The following is a 24376-nucleotide window of genomic DNA, read 5'->3' as shown; positions in this document are numbered from 1 at the left end:
ATTAGTTTTCCAATAAACCTAGATAAATAGCTTTTGAAATACATAATGCATACTGAAAAAAAAAACACGTTCGCAAAACGAAACTAAAGGCACTTTTAAAGGGCGTCAGATTTCCTTATTATCTGCCCTGTTCTGGTCCTGTTTTTAGTATGTATGTATGCAATGATTTATTTGCTTTTTGCAGATATGTTGAGTGAGATACATATACTGAATATTCAACTTATACATAGTTAGTCTATTTATTTCTATCTATGCTCTATCTATCTAAGTATTATGCTTTAAATTCTCATTTTTGTGTCGCATTGGTAAATTTATGAGATGACATTGCAATTTTATCTTAGATAGACAGACGAGATAGGCAAGATCATTTCTCGTAACTTAATAATGTCAAATTTTGCGATTTAAGAAAAGATAAATATTGCACAAAAAAACTGACATAATTACTCTACTAGTTGTCCTTCCCGGTTTTGCTCGGGTAAAACCATAATATTTACAACTAAACCTTCCATAAGAATCACACTTACTATCTATGTATTAAAAAACCCCACATCAAAATCTGTTGCGTGTTAAAGTCCTAAGAATACATAGGGAGGGACGGGTAGGAAGCGACTTTGTTTATACTTATGTAACACACGTTGTTTAAATATTCATTTCACTAAAGAATGAACTTGGACTTAATAGGCTAAGGCATGGATTTAGTAAGTACTTCGTACTCCTACTAAGTCCATGGGCTAAGGTTCCATAAGTTTCTATAGCAACCGATTCTTGCAGGATCTAAGGAAAACAGAACCTCTCAAACAAAGGACTACCTCTTTGCGAGTACTTATCAACTTACTGTAACGTCAACACTTAATTGATGTAAATTCTAGAGATTTACATACCAAAGACTAAAAAGCCAGTTTGGAGTTTTATATTAGAACGTCTTTAAATATGTGTATACCAAATTTATTTATTTTTTTAAGCTGTGAATACAGTACAGATAGACTTTCGCATTAATAATATTTATCATCTTCATTTGCCTTACCTTATCCCACCATCTGGGGTCGGCGCAAAATATCTGTTCCCTCCACAATTCTCTATCTTTTACTGTATTTGGATCCACCCCCAGCAACAATAATAATTAATAATATTTGTATGGATTGCAAAATCAAAATACAAGGCTACTAACTAGAAAATAACAAACACAGTTACAATATCTGAAGATTCAAAATACCTACAATGAGACAGAGCAGTGTGAAGGGCGTGAAATAAAATGAATTGGTTCACAACACAACGAACACTTCTTAAAAATATAAGTTTTATATCAGAAACAATATCTATTATTTTTTTCACATACAAGTAAACTAATAAAGTTATATCAAGTATACTCTATTAATTTTGCAGTTCCGCAACGTAGTGAACAACATTTACATAGGAGGATATTCGATTTCAGTCGCTGCTTTGCTACTTTCAATTTTCGTGTTTATATACTTTAGGTAAGTTTCATTTTGGAAAATAATGTACGTATGAGTAGAAATATACCTATAACACTTTTGCCGTAGTATAGTCACCGTAATCCACTTGATATATATGATTTCATTATCATTTGTATCGTTGTTATAAAAATGTAATGAGATCCAAGCCGAGAACATAACACGATCTCATCAAGTACTCAATACATTTTCACTTTTTTCACAGGCAATGTTGTTTTTGCTAGAAAAGGCATGAATTTTCACAAGCAACACAGTAATAAACCAAAACCGTATCTCAAAACAATCGGTTGACATTATTCAAAGAGACCTTACTATCGTTCCAATTGAAATGGCTCCCACGTACATAGCAAACCCAAAAGTTATCTGTGAATCTTTGACTTGAAAACTTTTATCATATTTCCAGATATTCCAGATATAGATTTAGTTATTCGATAGATGTAAACAAAATAGTCTTAGATAAAAATAAATTTATATTGAAAGATAGAAGGCAACAAATTATAACCGAAATTGTTTTGCAGGACGCTGCAGTGTACACGAATACGTATTCATATACATCTATTTACCTCTTTTGCACTCAACAACATTCTATGGATAGTTTGGTACAAGACTGTCGTGAACAATGTCACCGTGGTCCAGAATAACGAGGTATTTTAACTTTAAATAGGTTATTTTTATTTAAACTTTGATAAGTTAGAAACTCACTACACAACGCAATGCGACTTTAAGTGTATGAAAGACACCACCATGCGATAGTGTATAGGTAGGTTTTTTATCTGTCCACAATTGACGTAGTACTCGTTGAACTTATATAAAAATAAATATAAATAAACACTAGAATATAATAAATAAACCTTGTCCTTTTTTGGAAGTCGGTTAAAAAGAATTTCAATGCTACTGCAACTATAGATGATTAAAACCATGTTTATACCGATGTATACTGGTAGCATATCCGATCAAAAATTAAGGCTTTTGTATACTATAGTAGTAAAAATAAGGGAATTTCTGGAACAAACCGTTCGAAAATCACCTGCGGGCGATGTAATGAGGATGATTGAATCATTTCAAAGAATCCCGCGGTTTTTCTAGAATAGGCAGCGGCATCAAAAATTTATATAGAATTACATGTGCCTATATTTTAAGTAAAATTTATCTATTTGTTTCTCCGCTAGGATTGGTGTCAAGTTCTTCATATCATCACCAACTATTTCATGGTCACCAGTTACATCTGGATGTTCTGTGAAGGACTGCATCTGCATATAGCTCTCGTTGTTGTAAGTAATATCACTAAGTTGCTAGATTACTAGATTGCTAAAAATATTCACTAAGTATATTATATTGTCTAGTCATAAAATAATACGCGTGTATTTCTGTCACATGTGATTTATATACCCTTCCAAGTTCTAGTGTAGAATTACAAGGTACTCGTAGATTGCATAGTACATTTGTTATACTTTTTTGTTTTTGGTTTTGATAATTTAGCTGTTGCGCCGCTAAAAAGATTTGTGAACATCTCTGACACGTCTGGTATGTCTGAAATATTTGCCATTTTGCTCATTTTTTTGAGGTCTTCTTGAGTCTCCAGAGGCATTAACTTCGGCAGGATCATGATAATCAATAGAGGCAGCAACATCATGACTACCATATGATCGAACAAGAAATCAGTCAGACGCCATTGTTCACGTTCTTGAAAATAATTCAACTTCGAAGCTACCTTAAGTTTAAGAGGATACGACAATACTATAACCTCTGACGTTTGAATCAAATCAACTATTCGAGCTCGATATTTTCCTTTAGAATTGATTTCTACTCGCACAGGACCATATTTGTAGTCGGGATGAATGATTTCTACGATGTAAGAACCTTTAGGTACATTACGTATGACAAATGTGCCGTTGTCTCGGAGAAAGCCAATATATTCGCCGCCATTTAGGGATATACGTATATGTACTTGCCAGTTTAGTTTATCTTGATGTGGAGCAGGAAACACTCTTCCTTCAATCGCATACATTCTACTTTCAGGAGTGTCTGCGGAAGAGACCGTGATGAGAATAGTATTTAGAATGAAAATTAACACAAAAAGTCGATGTGACATTTCTATAAAGTTTTAGCAATTTAATTAAATTTCTCTTATTTAGTGTCCTGTCCGTAAGGATATTTTTAGGTCATTCAATGAACTAATGAGCTTCATTAGGTACACTGTGACAGTCACTGTTCAAACTTCAAATTGGTATGTCAACTTTCATATTTCTGTGGCAGAAAACCAGCGCTGACTCCCAGTGTTAATTTCTATAAATCAATTTAATGTTTTTAATTCGACATATTTTTTAATTCGCTTTAGTTTAGCATACTTCGTATTATATTAATTATTGCGTAAAAGTTGACGCAATATATTATTTATATATAATAATAGTTAAAAAACCTTACCTCTTTCCGGATAGATATATGTATAACGTTCTTGGGATACCTACACTATCTGTGCTAAGTACTTTTAAGATATCTGTGCTAAGTAGCTTTAAACGAAACGATAGACATGAAGGGGTGTGCTGATTGCATCATGAATCTAATAACTACTTCGTGTTTGTATAAAGACAGAGAAAACTATAGACAATCTTCCATTTCGCTTATACAAGAAAGAGACGTGCGTATTGGAAATACATAGGAAGAAACAAGACAGAACGCTGACATCTTTTGTCCCCTACCTGCAACTTTGTATGAGTATATCCGGATTAGGCCGGAAAGTTGTGGGTAAATCTTCTATCTCATTTGGTTACATTCGTCCGTCGTATTTTATTTTAGTCCTATTTTATTTTACATATTATATATTATACCTATTTTATTTTAGTCTTTGTGTTTGCAGATTTCTCTTAATATTGAAGTTGTTTAAAGTTTTAATTAATGGTACTTACATAAAGAAAAAAATATAGTCATCCTTATCAGAATCGAAGTACAGGATATTCACGATACTCACTTTACAACTTTAAGAATAATACATTAGTCATTAAACAGCAACAAAAGCATCCACGTAAATGCATTCTGTGCTAAAAGTATTTTTAGCAAAAATAATACATATCTAAAATTTTACCTGAATGCACCTGAATTCACTTTGATTTGATAGTATGAAATTATTGCTGCATTCGATAACTGAACAACAGACTCTAGAGACTTATGGACATTGGAATACTTCTATGATAAATCCAACATAATTTTACATGATCACGTTCAGTTCAATATCTGAAAATATTCACTGAGCTCGAAAGTGTCTCAGTTAGAAACGTTTAGTGTTATATTAAGAAAAACAATGTAAGTTATCTTGTCAAAGCTATTTCGAAAAATGACACAGATAATCTGAACACGTGTGGTATTTGCCCGAACATTGCTACAAGGTCCGTCAGGGATAAAGTGTTGTAAAAAATACGTAAATCGCAAACTGAAACCAAAAATAATGGTGGCAAGGCAAAATGTTGATACTAATAAAAATATATGCTAATTGTGTTTTGTAATTATTACATCCTCCGAGTAGTCTTTCTTTTTGAACTTGTTCAGTATCGCACTACTTATTTATTTTGCTTTCCACAGAAGAATTATGGGTATGAAGACATATAATTTCATGTTGTGTTATTACTTAATGTATGTATATTTCAGGTATTTGTAAAAGACGAGGTGGCGATGCGATGGTTCGTGTGCCTCGGCTGGGGCCTGCCCCTGGTCATCGTGGTTGTTTACGCTATCGTCCGCTACCAATTACCTGGCGCCACTGACCGGTGAGAGTCTTGATTGAATGATGTGTGATACCAAGAAATAGAATTTCGCCTTAAGATGGCTAACTTATTATCGCCTTAAGAGTATTCGTATCCTATCTCGGTATCTCTGTTTGCTATGAATCTTGTGTTATGATTTTAAGTTTATAATTACTTTCTACTAACATTACTAATTTACATTTAACCTAAAAATAGAAAGTAATTAGTTTATACTATAATAAACAGTGTTGTTTCAGGTGCTGGATGGATCAAAGTGATGCATTCTGGATCATTACCATCCCAGTAGTAATTTCTCTATTGGCCTCCTTCGGTAAGTTTTTTTATATATTGTTATATATATATATATATATATATATATATATATATATATATATATATATATATATATATATATATATATATATATATACATATACATATATACTACGTATAAACGTAACACATTAAGATTGATATAGAAATTCGTAGTTGCTAACATACCTACAATAATACTAAAATCTTTAGATTTTATTTACACGAGTACGCTTTGAATACTATATTTTCCTCCAAATACGTGTATTAAATAATGGTGTTCCAAATTCAATAAGTCCAAATTCAGTAAGTTTTGAAACATTCTTTTTTAACAACTTCACATTACGTAAACGGTACAATACTACAATATTGTGGGTTTTTTTAGTTATTCCCATATACTTACGTAATCTACAACTCATAATCCATCGTAATGAAAAATCACACATAACACCCTCTATACATTACCTTAACCCGGAACGGCACAATTGAGAATCTAACGCGGAGAGCAACCTGGTTAATTAAAAGTAAACGTTATCTAGAGAACGTCATCAGATAGATCTGCACATATGTAGGTACAGACACATTACTCATACGTACTCTGTGTATGTACTGTTTCAAATCAAGGACCAGATATTATTTAAATATATTATGACTCATATATCAACTGCACAATTTGTTTACAGATACAAAAATATTTTCGTAAATATATTATAAGATGTAGCGAAACAGGAAAGTTCCGTCGCTGTCTGTTCCCAGATGAACAGAATCTGTCACTTTCCCAATATAATATAACTACATAGGAATACACTGTTAATTCCCTTGACATCCAACGGAGGCAACAAAAGTGACTAGATTGCAGCCTCACGTCTCGTTCAGATAATACAGATAGGATTTAAGAAACTGCTCGCACATTCTTACATTCCAAATCGAATACTAAAAGATAAACCACCTGACATTTATTTATAATATAATGACTTTACATTAACCATAATTATTCGGTGATTGAAGACTCAAGACTTGTAGAATTTTGTGAAAAAATAAATAAATATCCTGAGCCAAAAATATGATATTATTTTTACAATCACTCTTAGCACCTAGATTTAGTTTATAATTTGCCTCATTTAAAAGTAATAAAATGTAAGTAATTAAAAGTAATTTAATGTCTATGAAAATATTTACGGGCGAAGACTTTTGATCCGCGATGATCGTCATTAGGATTGAATCCGTTGGATCTTCGTACAAATATTTTACAGAAGACAACTAAAGACAGGACCGTGTAAAGTCTCGTGTTAAAGCAATTTATATTTGTTGAGCGTAGTACATGTGTATAGGTACACTGTAGACACACACAGTAAAGTAACTAATTTATTACGGTACCTGAAACTGGGAATTAGAGGGTCAGACCTGGACTCGGGACCGACTTTTGTGGTGTTCTATTTTTGAAATGTATTAAGTACTCACTGCCAAATTGAATAATAAGGTTGTTGCCAGGGTATAAAATGTAAAACGCATTAAGTAAAGCACGATAATGAAATGTCACTATAATTCATAAAATGTATTTATTGTCGTTTTATTTTCATTTTATCATTATTGAAACGTTTATTTACTTTGTCATTGAAAGATATCTTTATAATTGATTGAAATGTGAAATAAACTATCCAACTCCAAACATGAAATCAAAAATGAAAATTCTTCGATATCGAATGAAAACCTAAGACTTTAATGTAGTCACGTAGTTTTAACCTTGTCAAGTCTTTTCGGACCTACTTATGTACATAAGTAAGCAGAGGTACCTAGGTAGTTTTCTAGGTACTTCTGCTTACTTACGACTGTTAAACTTTTTAGACTCAAAATATATAAACTACTTATAAGCTTATAAGTAGTTATTTTGAGTCTAAAAAGTTTAACAGTCGTCGGTTCAGTAGCCCTGAGGTAAATTTGAATAAATAAAATAAGGGAAAGAAAAATGACCCATTTGCGTAGGGAAAATGAATGAGTTTTAAGAAAGTTCAGACATAACCAAATCAAAACATTAATAATTGATTGAATTGGTACCTACTCAAGTTTCTCACATGTACATTCAAATATTTGTTTTTATAATTCAATTGAAAATAAAGAAACAGTGCATATGCGAAAATGTAAAGACCTTAAGATGCAAACATCTGTATGCCGATTTTGAAAATGCATTCATAATAAAAAAGTTTTACTTTTCACATTTATGCCAAAATACGCAGTGTTTATATTCTTCAACTTATCCAATGTTTATCTTATCGAATTGCTGACACGGTGTCAAATTTTATTCAAGGCATCTTTTATTCATGACTTTTCAACTTCTTACCGATAACTAATGACTAGTAAGCGCATGTAAACTAAACTGTCTACTAGTGGGCAGGTGTCGATGGCAACGCAGACTTTAGACTCCTTTCCTCTCCTGTTTTCCTTCACTAGAAGAAAACTATTTATTGGAGAGGACTGTAGTGCTTGAGTTAGGTGCGCTTTGACTATATTACTATATTATCGTACAAGTCTTCATGCTCTCTCATAACAGTATAAAACTATAAACTGTAACTTTCGGTGTACATTGTTACACAGAAAGACATGTCAAAGTCAATAAGGTGAATTTTATTCCTGAATTCCGCACAAAAGCGGTAGTCCGGCACGATTTAATTCCGAGCCAAGACTTGTCTTGACTGAGAAAGCAATCTTCGTTAAATCTCGTTATTGCTGCTTGCAGGGCAACATCCAATTTGGGGCAATAGAATGACAATGAGACTAAAATTAGGAGCTTCATTTCCCGAATTAAAGAAAGTAAATAAGTGTGTTTTACGATGTATGTGTGTATTATGTTACTCTTTCACTTGTTTAATTGTTATGAATTTTGGTACACGGGTACAATATAACCTGGAATACTACATAGCGTATTTTAACCCGAAATTCCCACGGAAGTGAACTGAAACGCAGCAATTACAGTAAAAATATTAAAGCGGTTAATTCCCTCTTTAATAAGATCGTAAAATCCTAGATACCAACACACGTACTAAGATATATGATTTTTTATTGATTTATACTTATCTATATTTCAATTCTTAGCCAGCTTATTGGCAGATGCTTATACTTATAGAACATTCTTATGGCTAATAAATGGCTTATAAATAAATGGGTATAAAATGTTGTCATTAAAATATTGCAGAGTTCGAATTACTTACCTAAAAAAAACAAAGAAAAGTTTTGTGATGTCATTATAGTTGTGTTAGAGCCTTATAGATATATAAATGGTACCTTCTTGAAACACTTCTTAAAAGAAGTGTTGTATTCTCTTCAACCGCCTCATCAAAGACAAAGCCCTCATAAAATTTATCATTTTTTTTATTTTGCGCAAAGATATACGCTGTCGTTACTTCGTGGGCTGCGTTTCCAAGAATATTGAGTAATAACAAAGATGATGATAATAAAGATGGTGTTTCTAGTGTTCCTGATAAACGTGGTGCGCGTGCTGCTGACCAAGCTACACCCTGCTCCCAACCAGCACTCCTCACAGGCCGCTAGGAAAGCCACTAGGGCCGCCCTCATTCTCGTGAGTATATACAGACAAAAAGTCGGGTTTGCAAAATGTGTAACATTTCCCAACAGTCAAATGTTGGCGCCGTTATTTCTATCAGCAGGTTAGCGTTTTGTCATGTTTCTCAACATTTTAAGAATAAAATATGTTTACTTATTGCTGAATAAACTATTTATTTCTCTTAGTAACCTTGAGGTTACTACGTGGTTAAAATTAATGACTTGAAGTCATTAATTTTCTAAATGGTTGCAACGCCTTCCGTGTATTTTATAGGTACTGCTCAACTTGTCACAATATGCTCGTAACTTTTTCGCAAAGAACATAAATACTTCAAAACTAAAAAAAAAAAACACAGTGAATCAAAACAATTTCAGACAGTCCTATGATTTAAGTTCTTGTTTATTATTTTATGGCTTTTCGTCCCAGTAATCGTTCCGAAAAGTCAGTAGTTTGTAGCATTTCAAGAATTTACCATCTTATATAAAAATTTGACGTGAAACAGTGTCTAATAAATTATTTTATATTTTGTTTTGTTATGTGCAAAAAAGGTCGTATTGTATTTATTATCAACTAGTTGATGCCTGCGACTTCGTTCGCGTGGCCGATCAATTTTTGGTAAAGAGTCAAAATTATTAAAGAAATTTAATTGTACCAAATGTAACGGTACCTATATATACATACAGAAGATGCTAATCAGACTGAAAAAGTACACTTTATATAGTTCAGCTGTACCATCATAGGTCTACATCAGGTGTTCCAGATCTTCGATTTTTATATCTCAACAAAAAATGTTCATCAGACTGAACAATTTTTGTTAAGTCGTCATTTATATATATAGTTTAGCTGCACCATCTAGGGTCTACATCTGATGTTCTAGATCTTCGATTTTTATATCTCAACAGAAAATGCTCATCAGGCTGAATAACTTTTGTTATGGCGTAATTTCATTATTTCCTACAGTTTACCTGTACCATCATTGTTCTCCATCTGGTGTTCCAGTTTTCAAAATAATTTATAACCTATATGTTGCCTGGGCATAATAGCTATATAACAAAAAAGTTTCATTCAAATCCGTCCAATAGTTCCGGAGATAAAAGTACAGACGCACAGACGCACAGACGCACAGACGCACAGACGCAAATTCTTACTCTGTTGCTGTGACTCTATCGCCTAATTTTATTTTTATGTAAATTTTTTCAATGTTTTCTACTGCTTTATTATAAGTATGTATGATTGATCAATATCAATAAATATTTATTGATGACGACAGTACCATGGAATTAGTAGGTACTGCGACGAAGTACTTACTAAATCCATGGATCGTGCATATTACTCGCCGCTCATGCTTCATAACACTCAAAACCACATTGTAATGTAAAAATATTTGCTGATAAAACTTATAATATAACAACAAAATATAAGATTGGATTGATTATGCGTAAGCGTAACAATTTCCAGATATTTATCAATATTTAGGTATTTACTTATTTATTGCCATTATACTTATCGCCGAAGTGTAATGTACAAGGAATTATATGATTAATGACATTATACCGTGAAAGTCCATTATGCGTTTCTGAGAAACTGATAATAAATAAATAAATATATTAGGACAAATCACACAGATTGAGCTAGCCCCAAAGTAAGTTCCAGACTTGTGTTATGGGATACTAACCCAACGATACTATATTTTATAACAAATACATATATCGATAAACATCCAAGACTCAGGTCAATCAGAAAAAGATCATTTTCCATCATGACCCGACCGGGGATCGACCCGGGACCTCTCGGCAAGCACTTTACCATTGCGCCATCGAGGTCCTCACATGTATACATTGTATGCCTTGTTTTATTTTTACTCCAATTACTCACTCTCGACTAAATTGATTTGAAAAATATAGAAAAAAAAATTACAATAAAAAATACAGATACAGTATCACGGCTTTATCTCTTACGGAGTAAACAGAGCCAAGAATTACTAAATTCGAAGGCCAAGTTTAGCCGTATTGATATTTATCTTACTTTAGTAATAATAAACAGAAACTTTAGTCCGTGAATTAAGTCTATTACTTACTCCGTGATAAACACTCATAAAAAATGCAATACATTAGATCTCTGAGTGAAAGTAAAGTAAAATTAAATAATTTGAAAGATCGATTCGAAATCATCAGTCTTCGCATGCATGTTTTAATTTTTATATTAAAAATAACTACATTGTCAAACACAGACCATTTAGGTTAAATGACGAAACATTCTGTCGGCGAAATTTTCGTAAACGAAGCGACTGTCGGAAAACAGTTTTGTACTACATTTTTCAAGCCGATTCGCATTCAATAATAATAACCGTTTCCACGTGGTTTCTTCCATATTAACTCTGTTTATTCCTCAGATTCCCCTGTTCGGGCTCCACTTCGTGCTGATTCCGCTACGGCCGTCACCCGAGACTCCGGGAGAGAAGGCCTACCAAGTCGTATCAGCTCTCCTCACTAGCTTGCAGGTAAGTGTAACCACTTTGAATAAGCCTTGCCAAAAAAGAAAAACCTCTAGATGTTTTTTTGTAAGAATGGTTCTTGTATTTTCTATAATCTCTTTTTAATTTTGATTTAAGTCATACCTGCTCACTAGCACATAACTACTAATATTACTTTATTTATTTGAGACAACTAAAAAAAATTTTGAAGATTTTAAAATTTATTTTTTCATCATGATCACAATTTAACACAATTTACTACACGGATTTTGGTGGCCACTGTTTTCGGCTTACTAAATTGTGGATTCCCTACCCAATTAGATAACTATCGTACAATGTTACAAATGCTAAAGTTTGTGAGGATTGAAAATCTACTGGACGGATTGTTATGAAATTTGGCACACGGGTAGAACTTAACTTGGCATAACGCACAACGAAGCCGGGGCACAGCTAGTAATTAAATAAGGATATAAGGATTTACCTTAAGGATAACTAGTTGATACAAATCTCACGAAACATCGTTTCTGATCTCCAAGAAAAGGTTATTCTTTTGCTTATTTCCTCTTTTTTTAAATTAAATATCATCTTAGACCCTTTGATTGTTATCTGTCCTTCAAAACCCGACCCTTTCTTCATCTAATTTATATGGGCTGTATGAATGTCAGGGATCTGACATCAGGGATAACTGAGGAGAAAGTGTTTGTTTACAAATTCATTTACCTACTGTATTCAAATTTCGAAATGAAAAACTAAAACACCAATTTCATGTGCAGGGTCTGTGCGTAGCCGTACTCTTCTGCTTTACAAACCACGACGTGATGGTGGCGACCAGGACGCTTCTCGCCAGGGTCTTCCGGACCAATGATGCCATCGCTCTGACGGGTAAGAAATGAGTATTCCACCAGAATCCAGCTTACCACGAGTTCTTATGAGCAGTCAATCAAAATCTACACAGAATAAAATAAAACGTTGCTATTGTATTGGGGGAAAGTGCAGAAAACACATTCATAAAAGTTAAATTTTAGCCTTTTTAACCCGCGACACATGAAGGTTAAAACGAAATAAGTTTGTTGTTAGTGTTCAGATTTGTTTCCAATATTTTAATTAATATTCATGTTACTCAAACTAGACAAACTCAGCTTTTTCTGTATGGGGACCGTCGCTTTTTTAAGATTTTCAAATCAAAAACGCAAACCTTTATAAAGCTAATAATGATCATATTACTACATTTTTTCTGTTTCAGGAATCACAGGAGGAGAAAGTTTAATGAATACAAGGGAAAATATAGTGTAAGAATCAACATAGTTTGGTTGTTTAACAATATAATTACGACTACGCAAAGCGTGTATCTCTGCAATGAAAGATTACTACAGTAATATTACTAAAATTATCATCATTTCTTTAACTTTCGATATATTACAAGTATAGTAGTTTTATCATGTCACAATTACAAATGAAATTACGTCTCAAATTATGATGTTTCAATAGCTAATAGTTGGTATTAATTATCATCTGCCTAAAAGATAAAATTTAGTTAGCGTATGAATTATTCAATTTATTATTGAATGGGTATGGGACCCATTCAAAACCTCTTGATTCATAAAAAAATATAATTGTGCAATCGTCAAATAGATCCCATAATAGTAATAAGGTTAAATATAATAATATCTATAAAAAATTTTAGTCTATTTGTTTTTTCTTTGCTTCAAAATGGCGTGAGGTGAATATTGTTAGAAAGTATAGTAGTGAAATGAGATTGAAGAAAACCGATTTTAGCTAGAACACGTAGCTACGTATTATTTTTTTATGAATAATAGGTACCTAATTGTAATTAATTGTTTCATCAAAATATATTACCAAACATTTTATAGGTATAATATAAATAAAGATATGTGACCCACCGATTCCTTTATATAAATTTACCATTTATTACATGTGCCATTATATCTAAATAATTATCATAATAATAAAGAATATCTAGGTAAATTCGAAGAATCGTTCTTCTAATGCAGCTGATTATAGAAAAGTGTAAGCGATTTGTTTTACCATGTGCTATACAAAACAGGAATCAGTCACTAATGGTCTGGGGTGGGTCGACGATATTTGACAACATGCAGTTATCTCTCATCGTCGCGTGTTCCCGGTTACATATGGCGCTGTGACTCCCAGGTTACGCGAAAAATGTCAGTCAATAATTTTGGGGATAATAATCCCTCTTTGGGGATGCTATTATTATTACCTATCAAATGTTACGTATCTTAGTCGCCTTGTACGACAACCACGGCAGGTGGCCAAATTCTAGGACGAGAATTTATCCCGCAAATGCAGCCTATTGCCAGATATCGTCGACCAAATCTCATCTGAGGATTTCCTGGTGGTCTGGCGTGAGCACGTGTGTCTCCATTCATTCAAGGTCGTTATATCACATTGTTATAGACATTTAATATATTAATCTAAGTATTAAGCATCAATTTGTAATATAATAGGTAGGATTTTTCATAATAAAATTTAGAATTCAAAACAGTCTTGATATTTTATGTGTCTTTATGTTAACAAAACTAACTCTTCATAAAGTATGTTACCAATACAATAATAATGAAGTAGACTAGGTTAGGTATATTAATATATTAACGTGTCTTATACTAGTCTTAAATTAAAAATATTATAGATACTAACACAATATAGATCATTTCTTCATCGCACCATTCACAGTAAATACCTACATATGTTATAAGCATACTAGTAGTAATCTATGTGCGCATAATATATATAATGTACACATGTAGCAAATTTGTCGCTGTTATTAACATTTATAAAAGAAAGAAAATGATTGATGTTCAAGTAAAATCTATTAACAAATCAGTCATTGATCTATATCGAGGTTTAATGCCTAGATAGTATATCAGACGAAGGATTGGACATGAATCATACATTTGAGCAACGTAGACAAATAAGTTACCGCTTAAGGTTTGGCTATGGAATAAGACAACTAATAGATATCCTACTGTATTGTATCGTACGACTTATAAGGTATAAAATGCCTTGACAGCTGATAGGTGAGATTTCAGCCATAATTCCACTAGCGCAATTTATTATCGGTTAACTGAACTGCCAAATGAAATACTGAAACCAATTATGTACCATTAATAGACAACAGTATCTTTAGAAAATTATTGGGTAACTGTATGAAAAATTAATTTGTAGATAAAGAAAATAAAAAAACATACTTCTGTTGTATCTTATGCCTACGTTTCTTAATTAAAACTCAAAAGTAACTCTTTATGTAACTCGTAAGATAAACGTTATTAAAACACACTGTCTCATAATATTATAAGACAGTGTAGGTAAGTACCATATCACAACCTACCGTGTACTTGCTAATTATTGTAATTGATTTACTCTTAATACTTCACCGAAAGAATTTTATTCCCTTCCGAGTTCCCTTGCGATATTTTTTGTTTCAATCAAGTCGATGACATTACTAACATATGTTTTAACACGTGCTGTGTCTAAATCTTTTTATGTAATTACATATATATTTGGGTCGGTAAGTATTATTTAGTCAGATCTAATCTATTTTCCCATACTTCATTGCCACATGAGGCATTTATTACAAATATACTGTATTGTACAAAGTCTATCTGGTATAGGTATTATAAATGATATTAAAAATTTCATAAGATTAGCTCAATATTACCCAACAGGTATTCATAAGAATATTAATTACTCTAATCTCTAATGCTATCAGCAATCAAACTCATCTTGATAATTAAATACAGTATTATTTGCGTAGAACTAGAGTAACTACAGATAAGTGTATGACCACAATAGACCACATCAAGAACGAATTTCATTCAAAAGCCACTTCGTAACTTCCTAAAAATGTAGGCATCACAGAATTTAAACATAACGAGTATATATATTGTTGACACACAGTAGAACAACAACTTAGAACAAACACCTTGCCATCCGATCTATGTCCAGAATCACCCCCAATTCGGTGAGGATTGCGAATGTAATGAAAACGACGTACAAAACTGCGAGTACAAAACCGACACTTTTCCTGAGTTTGAATTTGCCTATGAATAAGGTGAGCCACAGGCAGGCGACGGCCACAAGGAGTGAGGCTATCACGAAGTCGATGCCATTGGAGTCGATCTCGACTGCAGTCAACTCCGCGCCCTGTGCCAGCAGCGTCAGTGTCTTGATCAACCAGGGCACCCCCAGCGCGAACAGGATAGCGAGGGAGTTAGCCCCCAGAGCGTTGGACACGCCGATACCTCCTTCACCTAGGGTAAACATGGTATCGTTATTAGTCATGTCTTTTCTTTGAGTTGGCCAAAGGATTTTGTCCAGTGGCGTAATGTTTTTGGATTGACCTTCGATACGAAAAGAAAATTTATAATCGCTGTTGCAGATGAGTCATGTTTAGTAAGATTGAAAAAGCAAGGGCACCAAAGAGTTGTTAATAATGCAGGGAAATTATTATTCTGCAGGTAAACTGTAAAAAAGAAAAATGCTACAAGCTGTATATAAGACCAAAAGTCTTGTGCAGTGAAATATTTCGAGAAAACTGATATTTTCATAATTATTAAACATAGGAACGGAAACGTAGTCAATAATTACGCTCAAAACAAATTCCAATTCGCAAATAGCAACGCGTGATTTTTGTAAACTTTTCTTCATAATATCTTACATAGAAAGATATCAATCATAAATTGACAGATATCCTAAGGTTATTTTTTGAAATGAAGAAACGTAGTGCAACCAAATGATTGAATATGATATATCGATGATGTTTTTAATGTCATAAAAATACCTTATCTGAATAGGTATCGCTTACATTCCGATAGTTGGTATCAGTAATTTGCTAAAATATTATCTAAGTACTTAAAAACTAATAATATATGTTTAGTAAGAAAAAGATCTAATTATCGTGAAAAATAATTCCGTTTAACAGTGTCCCTTGGAAATATCCAGAAAGCTGAGAAGTCGCTACGCATTAGAAATTAGAAACACACAGAGCTTACACTAGAACTGCCGCTCAACACCAATACGATAGCCACATTATGCTTATTATGGACCACTCATTAACTCTGATTAATTGAATACAGATAAGACTAAATATAGTGATTATTATACTACAAATACCGGCGACATGACGGGAGGCCTTACTTCATCATCAGCCGTGTTAGCAACAATACGATTGCAACTTAACAGAGAGAGAAAAGTATCATTAAAATAGATTTAACTAACCTTTGAAATGTTCACTCCACACACATTCATATCAGTTTATTGCATGTTTAACATCACATTATTACTAAACAAGTAAGTAAACAAATTGATAAGATTACAAACCTCGTCTTGACATAATGTAGATCGAACACGCCTCGGGCAGACAGCCACCGAACGCAAGGAAAGTCATACCCATTACGGAGTCAGGAATCAGAAATGTTTCGCCTAAAAATACATATCCATAAGAAATATATTATCCATAAACAATAAGTATCTATTGAATAAATACTTTATTTTATTAGAAAGTCATTATTAAACGCGGTAATTCAGATTGTGTGTGTAACACTACATGACTTACGCCTGATTTTAAACAAAAGCAACTAGGTATTTAAACAAAAGCAACTAGACTTATGTAATCTATTATTTCCAACACCTTCCAAAAGTCAAAATGGTTTTATTATGTATAAACTGCTGTAATTGAGACTGTGTGTGGAGATTACGAATCTTACATAAATGTCATTTTTGTGATAAGTTTTTATTGGACATAAATGGAGCCAAAGGAAAATTCATTTTGTTTCTTTCCATCATGCAGTAACCGTTCAGAACAGAACCCTAGTCGGGGCCGACCCTGGGTGCACAGGTCATTCATATCACAATAATACTTTCTCATCCAAACTAAACATGTAGGTATACAACATTACAGTTCAATACATTATCGATTCAATTGATTGAAGATATCTGCTTCAAAATTAGGTTGCAAGATATAATTCGAATAAATATTAGATGTTATGTTTAAGCACAGACTTTTATAATAATCTCAATCTAGTGAAAGCTTGTAAAAACATCACATTAACCTACAGGATATACGTACCCATGACTGTCATACTCCAAGAAACAAAATATGAATTAACACCGATCCATATTATGCACATTATGAAAGCCAAAGGGTAAAACTTTCTATATTTGATTGGTGAAGGTATGGTGATATTGAGAATCAGCTTCAGAGGCCATGAATAAAACCACCAAATGGTGTACGCAACAGATTTCCCTTTAGGTAGCTTCCAAATACTTTTCGGTGTCTTTTGATCAGTATCTTCGACTAAAACTAAGAAAATACAAGTGATCAAAACATTCCTGCAGGTAATAATCACGTTAACACCTAAACTTTTGTAACATCAAACAGTGTTGAAGAACCAATTTGGGGGAAGCCTTTGGATTTCTTTCTTAATTACTCGAGAATTCTGTTTCTTTTTCCCTTAACATTTTATTTAATTTCGAAAGGAAACAATTATTGAAAACACAAAATTTTAAATGAAATTACACACTAGTCGATTAAAATAAACAAGATTTAAAAACAATAAACAATCAATATTATTATAATATATTATTATATCAGCATGTACAATATTATTATGCAGCATCCACCTTTACCTTCGTCTACCACAGCCACTTTATCAATCTCGGACAATCCATTCGATCTGAGATTATCGTCAAAGCCTTTGTTAACATTTCCTTCATCGACACCTCCATTTACAACAACGGTCACTAAAACAACAATATAGATTTATTATTAGTATAAATATACTATTTATACTTATGTAATCTATTATTTGTAGGATTGTTTTTGTCTTCATATAGTACCTACCTAAAAAAAGTTGATGAAAAGAGTATTTAAAAATATCAAATGTGAACATTAATTCGTTAGGATTTTAGTCAGGGGTTAACAAGTAATATTTGGGGTTACTCAGAATAATATCTCCAACCCAGCATCAATTACTCTAATGAACTTACAATCCGAGGATTGGCTTTTTCCGCAGCATCGTGCAACCATCCTGTCGTAGACATCGAACAGTCGGACGCTGTTGAACATGAGCACGAAGTACAACACATAGAGGACTCCTAACACTACGGCTTCATACCAGTCGACCTGAGAGTCCCAAACGATTACCACCAGCACACTCACGTTCACCATGTATATTATCACGTCCCTGGTCACTGGCCTACTCTCTATAGCGATCGGCTGAAAAATAAATGAAGGAACTGTTAATAAGGTAGATTGTCAATATTTTTTGTAGTGGGCTAAACGGTAAATTAACTTGTATGGTGAGTTTCTATTTTATAACGGAACATCAAGCTATCTCTTTTTGGTAAAAGATTTTGTCTGTTTTGGAAGTTAAAAAAATATATGTAGGTACGTACATATATTTTTTCGCAAAACTATATTGACGTGACCGTGAGTTGGATTAAATTTTTAAATTCATTACAATTTTAATTTTATTTTTTCCATATAGTTTTGCGACTCAAATTAACAGATTAACGTGAATGTCGAAGCACCGATTTCCTATCAGATAATCTAGTAGGCCGTCACGCAACTTCCTAAACATTGAATAAACTCAATACCGCTGGATCTCAATAGCATTTCTGAGGCATTTATATTTATGGAACTTGCTGCCGTAACTGTAACTTTTGATTAGATTTATGTAACTAATCAACTCGTAATTTAGTTCAACCTAAACTTACTTAAGTTAGTCTTCTGAATATCTATACATAATATGTTGACATACAATAGTATGTAGTTGTATACAATACATACAATAGTTATACTTATCTATACTTCCTATTCATATATTATATGTGCGGGTTTATCTGTTTCTGTCACACTTTCCTCCTACACCGCTTGGCTGGATTTAACCCGCGGCCAATAAGGTATCGCGAACAAAGCTGCAGACATTGTTAACTACTACTTAACACTATAATAATAATAATAACAGTTGTCAGCTACTAGTTAATAGTATAAATCACCTAATTATTTCTTTTGAAATGAAATCAAAGCAAGTAAGTTTTATTAAGATTTTTACAAACCCACCTAACAAAAATGTAAATGAAATGGAAAGGTCACCGAAATATTATTATTTATAGATTTCTATGTTACAATTTCAGATGAAGACAGTGGATGTTATAACTATCGATTCAGTAACAGAAAGTAATACACACCGACACTGCAGCGAGGCCTCCGATAGCAGCAACCCCGAGGGCATTAAATATGGCGGAGCCAACAATAGTCCCTATTCCCATGTCGGACTCGGTCAGGAACGTGGAAATCACGTTAACGAAGAACTCTGGGCAAGAGGTGGCCACCGACATGAAGGTAGCCGCCGCCACATTCTGAAAAACCGCACATATTTTATGTGAATATATATATTATATTAAAACTATTTTTCAGCTCGAGTTTATTTACACACTGACTTAATTTCACGATCAAACATTCTGGGAAAGCCGATTTTCTTGCCATCTGAGCCTTGAGTAGGACAATTAGTAAGCGGCGTTATGGTAAGTCCAAAGTTGCCAAAAATTTGTACGTGTGACTAATTTTTTTTATATATTTTGGATAATTATTCGAATATAAAAGTTTCACTGACTGACCACCTGCCTATTGCATGAAATTACAGAAATTAGTCATTTGTACAGCTGATTGAAGACCGAGAGGATTTTCTTTCTCGATCTACATAGTTTAAAAAAAAACACAAAACAGTATCGATCCACACATTCCTAAAACCCGTGATATACGGAACACCCCGGTCGCGCGGCTTGACTACAAACGGCAAATGCAAACTCGCAAAAGCATTTTTTCGCTTAAAAAGTATTTGTCAAATTTCAAAATTTGTTTTTTTTTTGTGTGTGTACTTATATTAATTTTTATAAGGAATAGAATTTTATCATATGCATATTCATTTATTTAGAATTTAGAAAATTTTATTTTAATAGAATTCGCTACTGTATGATTTTTGATAAAAAAAAATAAGGAACCATATGTACTATTCCTGGTGACTGGATTGTAAAACTTCAAATTTCTTTTTATGCAGCGTGCTACGTGGTATCAGCAACAATATGATAGAAATCGTCGAATGAAAACCGAAGCAAGCGAGGATGGTCTGAAAATTACCTGTGGTATCTTGAGGTCCTCACAAATGAGTTCGACGCACGGGATGAAGAAGTCGTTGCAGACGATGGCAAGCAGGGTGAACGCATAGATACCGAACAGCGCATATAGAAGAAAGGCGCCTTTTTTCAACTGATCATCTAAAATATCGTCATAATAAACATTTATAAAATATTTGCAAATTTGACACAAACAAATTCATTACTCACTTATAACATCCTGAGTTTTGCTAGGTTCCTAAAGTCACAGGGCCTCATAAATATTCACATTTTAATTATTTTACACTAAACTACCTATTATAAACCAGTAAACACAAGCAAATACGGTTGAAATCAAATTGAATACCTTCATAGCCTAAATTTCCATATCCATCAAAAAATTCATTACACATTTCAATTCTAATTTTATTTTCTGTGATATTTCAACAATAATAAAATTGCAGTAAGAGCACAATAGTTCGCGTATCTTGAAACTGTATCGACAACTAGATAACAGAAGGAAAATCTTAGCTGCAATAGAAACTACTATAGTGAACAAGGCAAATTGCACTATTTCAGGGTGACAATACATATAATTACGAAATAAGCTAAACATTTCTATGCTGGCCAATAGTATACATTAATAATTACCTATTTATGAAATATATCGACCTAGATTGTGTACTTACTAATGTACACACACACACATTGAAGTTGTTTTTTAGGTATTCGATTTCGTTAATCTATAGATTATATTTTGCGTAAAAAACGGAATTAGTGTTTGGAGAAACAAGAATTTTAATGAAGAAGAATTCGTCCTGATACATAATATTCAAAGACAAAATTTCACTCGTGGAATATTATGTACTTATAAATCAACTACACTATGATACCTAGGAAAAATGTACAAAAAAGGCTAGGAACTAAAATCGTCGACAAGGTGTTTTCTAGGGGAGCTAAGCTCAAGCGCTTTAGATTACTCATTTAAAAGTTGAGATTAAAGTTATGATTGGAATTTTTTTTTCATTTTCTACCTCAACCACAATGGATTCTATGAAAATGTTAATTTATTAAAAACCTATAAACATTTCAGCATTTCTCAATGTTATGCACAATGCAATTTTATTTAGTACGGTAAAGACCTAAATAGAAATATAAGAAAAAATGGAGAAGCTGTTTTTACATTATTATTTACAATAATTGTTTTTATGTTAGTTATTAGGTATTATAAATTATCTGTATTCAATTGTATAACAGTTGACGTCACTAAATCATACAGCTGTTGTTTTGAAATATATAATATGGATTTATAGAACAAATAAATTAATTACAAATCGGACGCGAGTCTACTAACCGTCGAATGGTGATTGGGGAAAACTGTTAGGCTCTATAGCATAACACGTGACCTCGTGGACGATTCCCTCTAACACTTCGGTCTTGGTTCGGATCCAGGGCCTCACATGCCAGGTCTCCCGCTCCTCCTCCAACCTCCTCATCAGCTCCATAGATATGAGCACGTCCTCGCCATTACTGTTAGTAATTGTTTGCCACATATTGTTGTTGGAATCATCTAAAAAATGTATCATTGATTTAGTTGATCTTTATCAAAAATATAATTATTACTAAAACATATGCTTCATTGAATGATAAATGTTGACTTTATGCTAACAGTATGCAAACACTGTGATTCTTCTATAACTATATTAAGTTACATTTATAGAGAGACGTCTCTATAAATGTAACTAACATAACATCTTTCTTCTCCGAACTCTCCTTCTTCCTTATCTTTCCGAAATAGTGGCATAACAGTTGTCACTTTGAGAAGTTCCATTCAACAATATCCCGTCATTTATCATTCCATTAGGTAGAATGAGTAAAGTAATTATGAAAGTCTGAGCCTTAAGGCAAGTACCAGACGAATATGACACAAGGCCCCTAAGGGTAAGCTGTGCCAGGCTTCTAGGCTAACGACAATTTTCAATCTATTAAAAAGGGCAAACTTATCAGCACCATGGGGAAAACTGCGAATAATCGCGCGCAATACAATAGCTTCTATCAATACCGAACGTTAATTATATAATTAGCCATGAACTCCGCGACAAACAATCTAGACATTATTAAGTAATTTCTAAAAAAAATGATATGGGAAAAATACATTATATTAATGCTATTTTCATTTTTACAAAAAACTTCCTTGATACCTAAATAAAAGTAAATATCTTATTATCGATATCAAAAACACTTACTATGTTCGTTGAATGCAGAACTAAATCCAGAGCATGCAAGTAGAGCTATCAAGCCTAAGACTATCCCTTTCATTTTGACGACTTAAGAATTTTTTTTTCTGTAACAAACAATCATACAAGTAAGTTCTAATGAGGAAGAAAGGATTTTGAATTCAATTAATTATTCAATTTATAACGTTTCATACCAGTTCAACTCATATATTTGAATAATACACATTTTATTTCTAAATTAAAAAAGAAAAGGAATTACTCCAAAGTGGTATAAACAACAATTTCGTCAAAGGGGCTTTTTGATATAATCTTTTACCGTCGAATACATTAATATTTGCTACAACATTACATCTCGATGGCTCGGGCTAACGACTTCATACGCACGTAAGGATCTCATTTTTTCGTTCACGAGGGAATGTGGGTAAATCTTGCTCAATGCATCTCTATACTCACTTTCATACTTACATTTCAACTTTTAATACCCAAAAGTTTGCTGTGCGTTGTCGGTCAATCGGCTACCAAAGAATATATATAATATTATAAATGCGAAAATCTTCGCTTTCACGGCTGAACTACTAGGCCGATTCGGATGAAATTTTGAATATATACGTATATGCCTACAGTAAATATTTGACCAGTAAATGTTGTAAATAAAAATTTAAATACATGTTGTAGCGAGTATCACGTGTACTAAGTATTTTTGGCACGGTATTTCCTTGAATAGACGCAGTTTCATTGACTTTTAGCTAATATTTAAGTGTGATGATGAATTATGTAGGTGAATATACTTATAACGCACATATTTACGTTCTTGCAATCATATAATTGTACACTTAACGAATGTAGGTAGACCACTAGATTGATAAGTATTTCATTGCAACAATAAAAAATAGGGCAATAACTTCAACGAATACTACGAGGAAGTATTTGTGATTGTATTTATGTTATTTTATATAATTTTTATCACTTACTTTGTACGAAACAAACAAAACACGATCACAATCCGTGGGGCGAATTTTAGAACAACATTTTAAATTTTTATTAAATGTCTTTATAATTGAAATGTCACACCGCAATCACATCTCACTGGCGATACTGAAAGATAGCTATCAATGCCGAGGGTTTTTAAACAGATAATCTTATATTTGATAAGACTTGGCGATTAGCAAATTTAATTAAGTGTTCCTGTATTTTGTTCGCATATTTGTTGGCATTATTTTTTACATTATACAAAATAGGCCTTTTGAAATATCAACTTTAACTTTCAGAAATTAATTCAGAACATTATATACTTACTGTTATTGTATAGTTACTGTTTGTGTTTTAATATTATATTCAATTTATGTGCTGTAAAAGACAAAATTTATCTTTATAACATTATCTGGATGATGAAATAATTTTTAATCATAAGGATTAATATGCTTGTAGAATAA

General features: G+C 32.8%; 3 protein-coding genes across 7 annotated transcripts in view; 1 reads left to right on the top strand and 2 right to left on the bottom strand.

Moving 5' to 3' along the window:
• The window catches only part of LOC128683061 (calcitonin gene-related peptide type 1 receptor-like), a 30144-nt gene extending 16198 nt beyond the window's left edge, over positions 1-13946 (top strand). For all 3 annotated transcript variants that reach the window (XM_053768271.2, XM_053768270.2, XM_053768272.2), the window contains 9 exons: positions 1384-1475; positions 1991-2117; positions 2642-2743; positions 5115-5233; positions 5467-5540; positions 8989-9095; positions 11473-11580; positions 12327-12435; positions 12797-13946. In XM_053768271.2, coding sequence (XP_053624246.1) covers positions 1384-1475; positions 1991-2117; positions 2642-2743; positions 5115-5233; positions 5467-5540; positions 8989-9095; positions 11473-11580; positions 12327-12435; positions 12797-12846 — 888 coding nt within the window. In that variant the 3' untranslated portion in view covers positions 12847-13946. The remainder of the gene's footprint in view (positions 1-1383; positions 1476-1990; positions 2118-2641; positions 2744-5114; positions 5234-5466; positions 5541-8988; positions 9096-11472; positions 11581-12326; positions 12436-12796) is intronic.
• On the bottom strand, positions 2824-3675 carry LOC128683062 (endoplasmic reticulum membrane protein complex subunit 7-like). The gene has a single exon (XM_053768273.2). It carries the CDS (start codon positions 3562-3564, stop codon positions 2884-2886), a length of 681 nt encoding a protein of 226 aa, XP_053624248.1. The 5' UTR covers positions 3565-3675; the 3' UTR covers positions 2824-2883.
• A 133-nt stretch (positions 13947-14079) lies between the features above and the next one.
• On the bottom strand, positions 14080-24050 carry LOC128683060 (sodium/potassium/calcium exchanger 3-like). Of its 3 annotated transcripts, none has more exons than XM_053768267.2 (10): positions 23915-24050; positions 22953-23050; positions 22061-22276; positions 20732-20868; positions 19783-19953; positions 18580-18808; positions 18220-18333; positions 17660-17893; positions 16912-17013; positions 14080-15842 (listed from the first exon to the last, which is right to left on the bottom strand). In XM_053768267.2, the coding sequence occupies exons 2-10, from the start codon at positions 23023-23025 to the stop codon at positions 15502-15504; spliced, it is 1617 nt and encodes a 538-aa protein (XP_053624242.1). In that variant the 5' UTR covers positions 23026-23050; positions 23915-24050; the 3' UTR covers positions 14080-15501. The 3 variants fall into 3 exon arrangements, with proteins under 3 accessions (XP_053624242.1, XP_053624243.1, XP_053624241.1); XM_053768268.2 differs by having other exon boundaries at positions 17660-17887; XM_053768266.1 differs by having other exon boundaries at positions 18214-18333; positions 23916-24039.
• Positions 24051-24376: the final 326 nt, after the last annotated feature.

The sequence above is a fragment of the Plodia interpunctella genome, chromosome Z (genome assembly GCF_027563975.2).
Source record: "Plodia interpunctella isolate USDA-ARS_2022_Savannah chromosome Z, ilPloInte3.2, whole genome shotgun sequence".
Taxonomy (NCBI): Eukaryota; Metazoa; Arthropoda; class Insecta; order Lepidoptera; family Pyralidae; genus Plodia; species Plodia interpunctella.
Note: the sequence above shows the minus strand (reverse complement) of the source record. Positions and strands in the feature narration are given on the sequence as shown.

Coding starts and splice junctions, on each gene's coding strand:
- LOC128683062 (XM_053768273.2), bottom strand. CDS start 3,564: ATGTCACATCGACTTTTTGTGTTAATTTTCATTCTAAATACTATTCTC.
- LOC128683060 (XM_053768266.1), bottom strand. CDS start 23,025: ATGAAAGGGATAGTCTTAGGCTTGATAGCTCTACTTGCATGCTCTGGA. Junction 17,894..18,213: donor TGTGGTAGACGAAGGTAAAG/GTGGATGCTGCA, acceptor GTATTTTCTTAG/TTTTAGTCGAAGATACTGAT. Junction 17,014..17,659: donor TTGGAGTATGACAGTCATGG/GTACGTATATCC, acceptor ATGTATTTTTAG/GCGAAACATTTCTGATTCCT.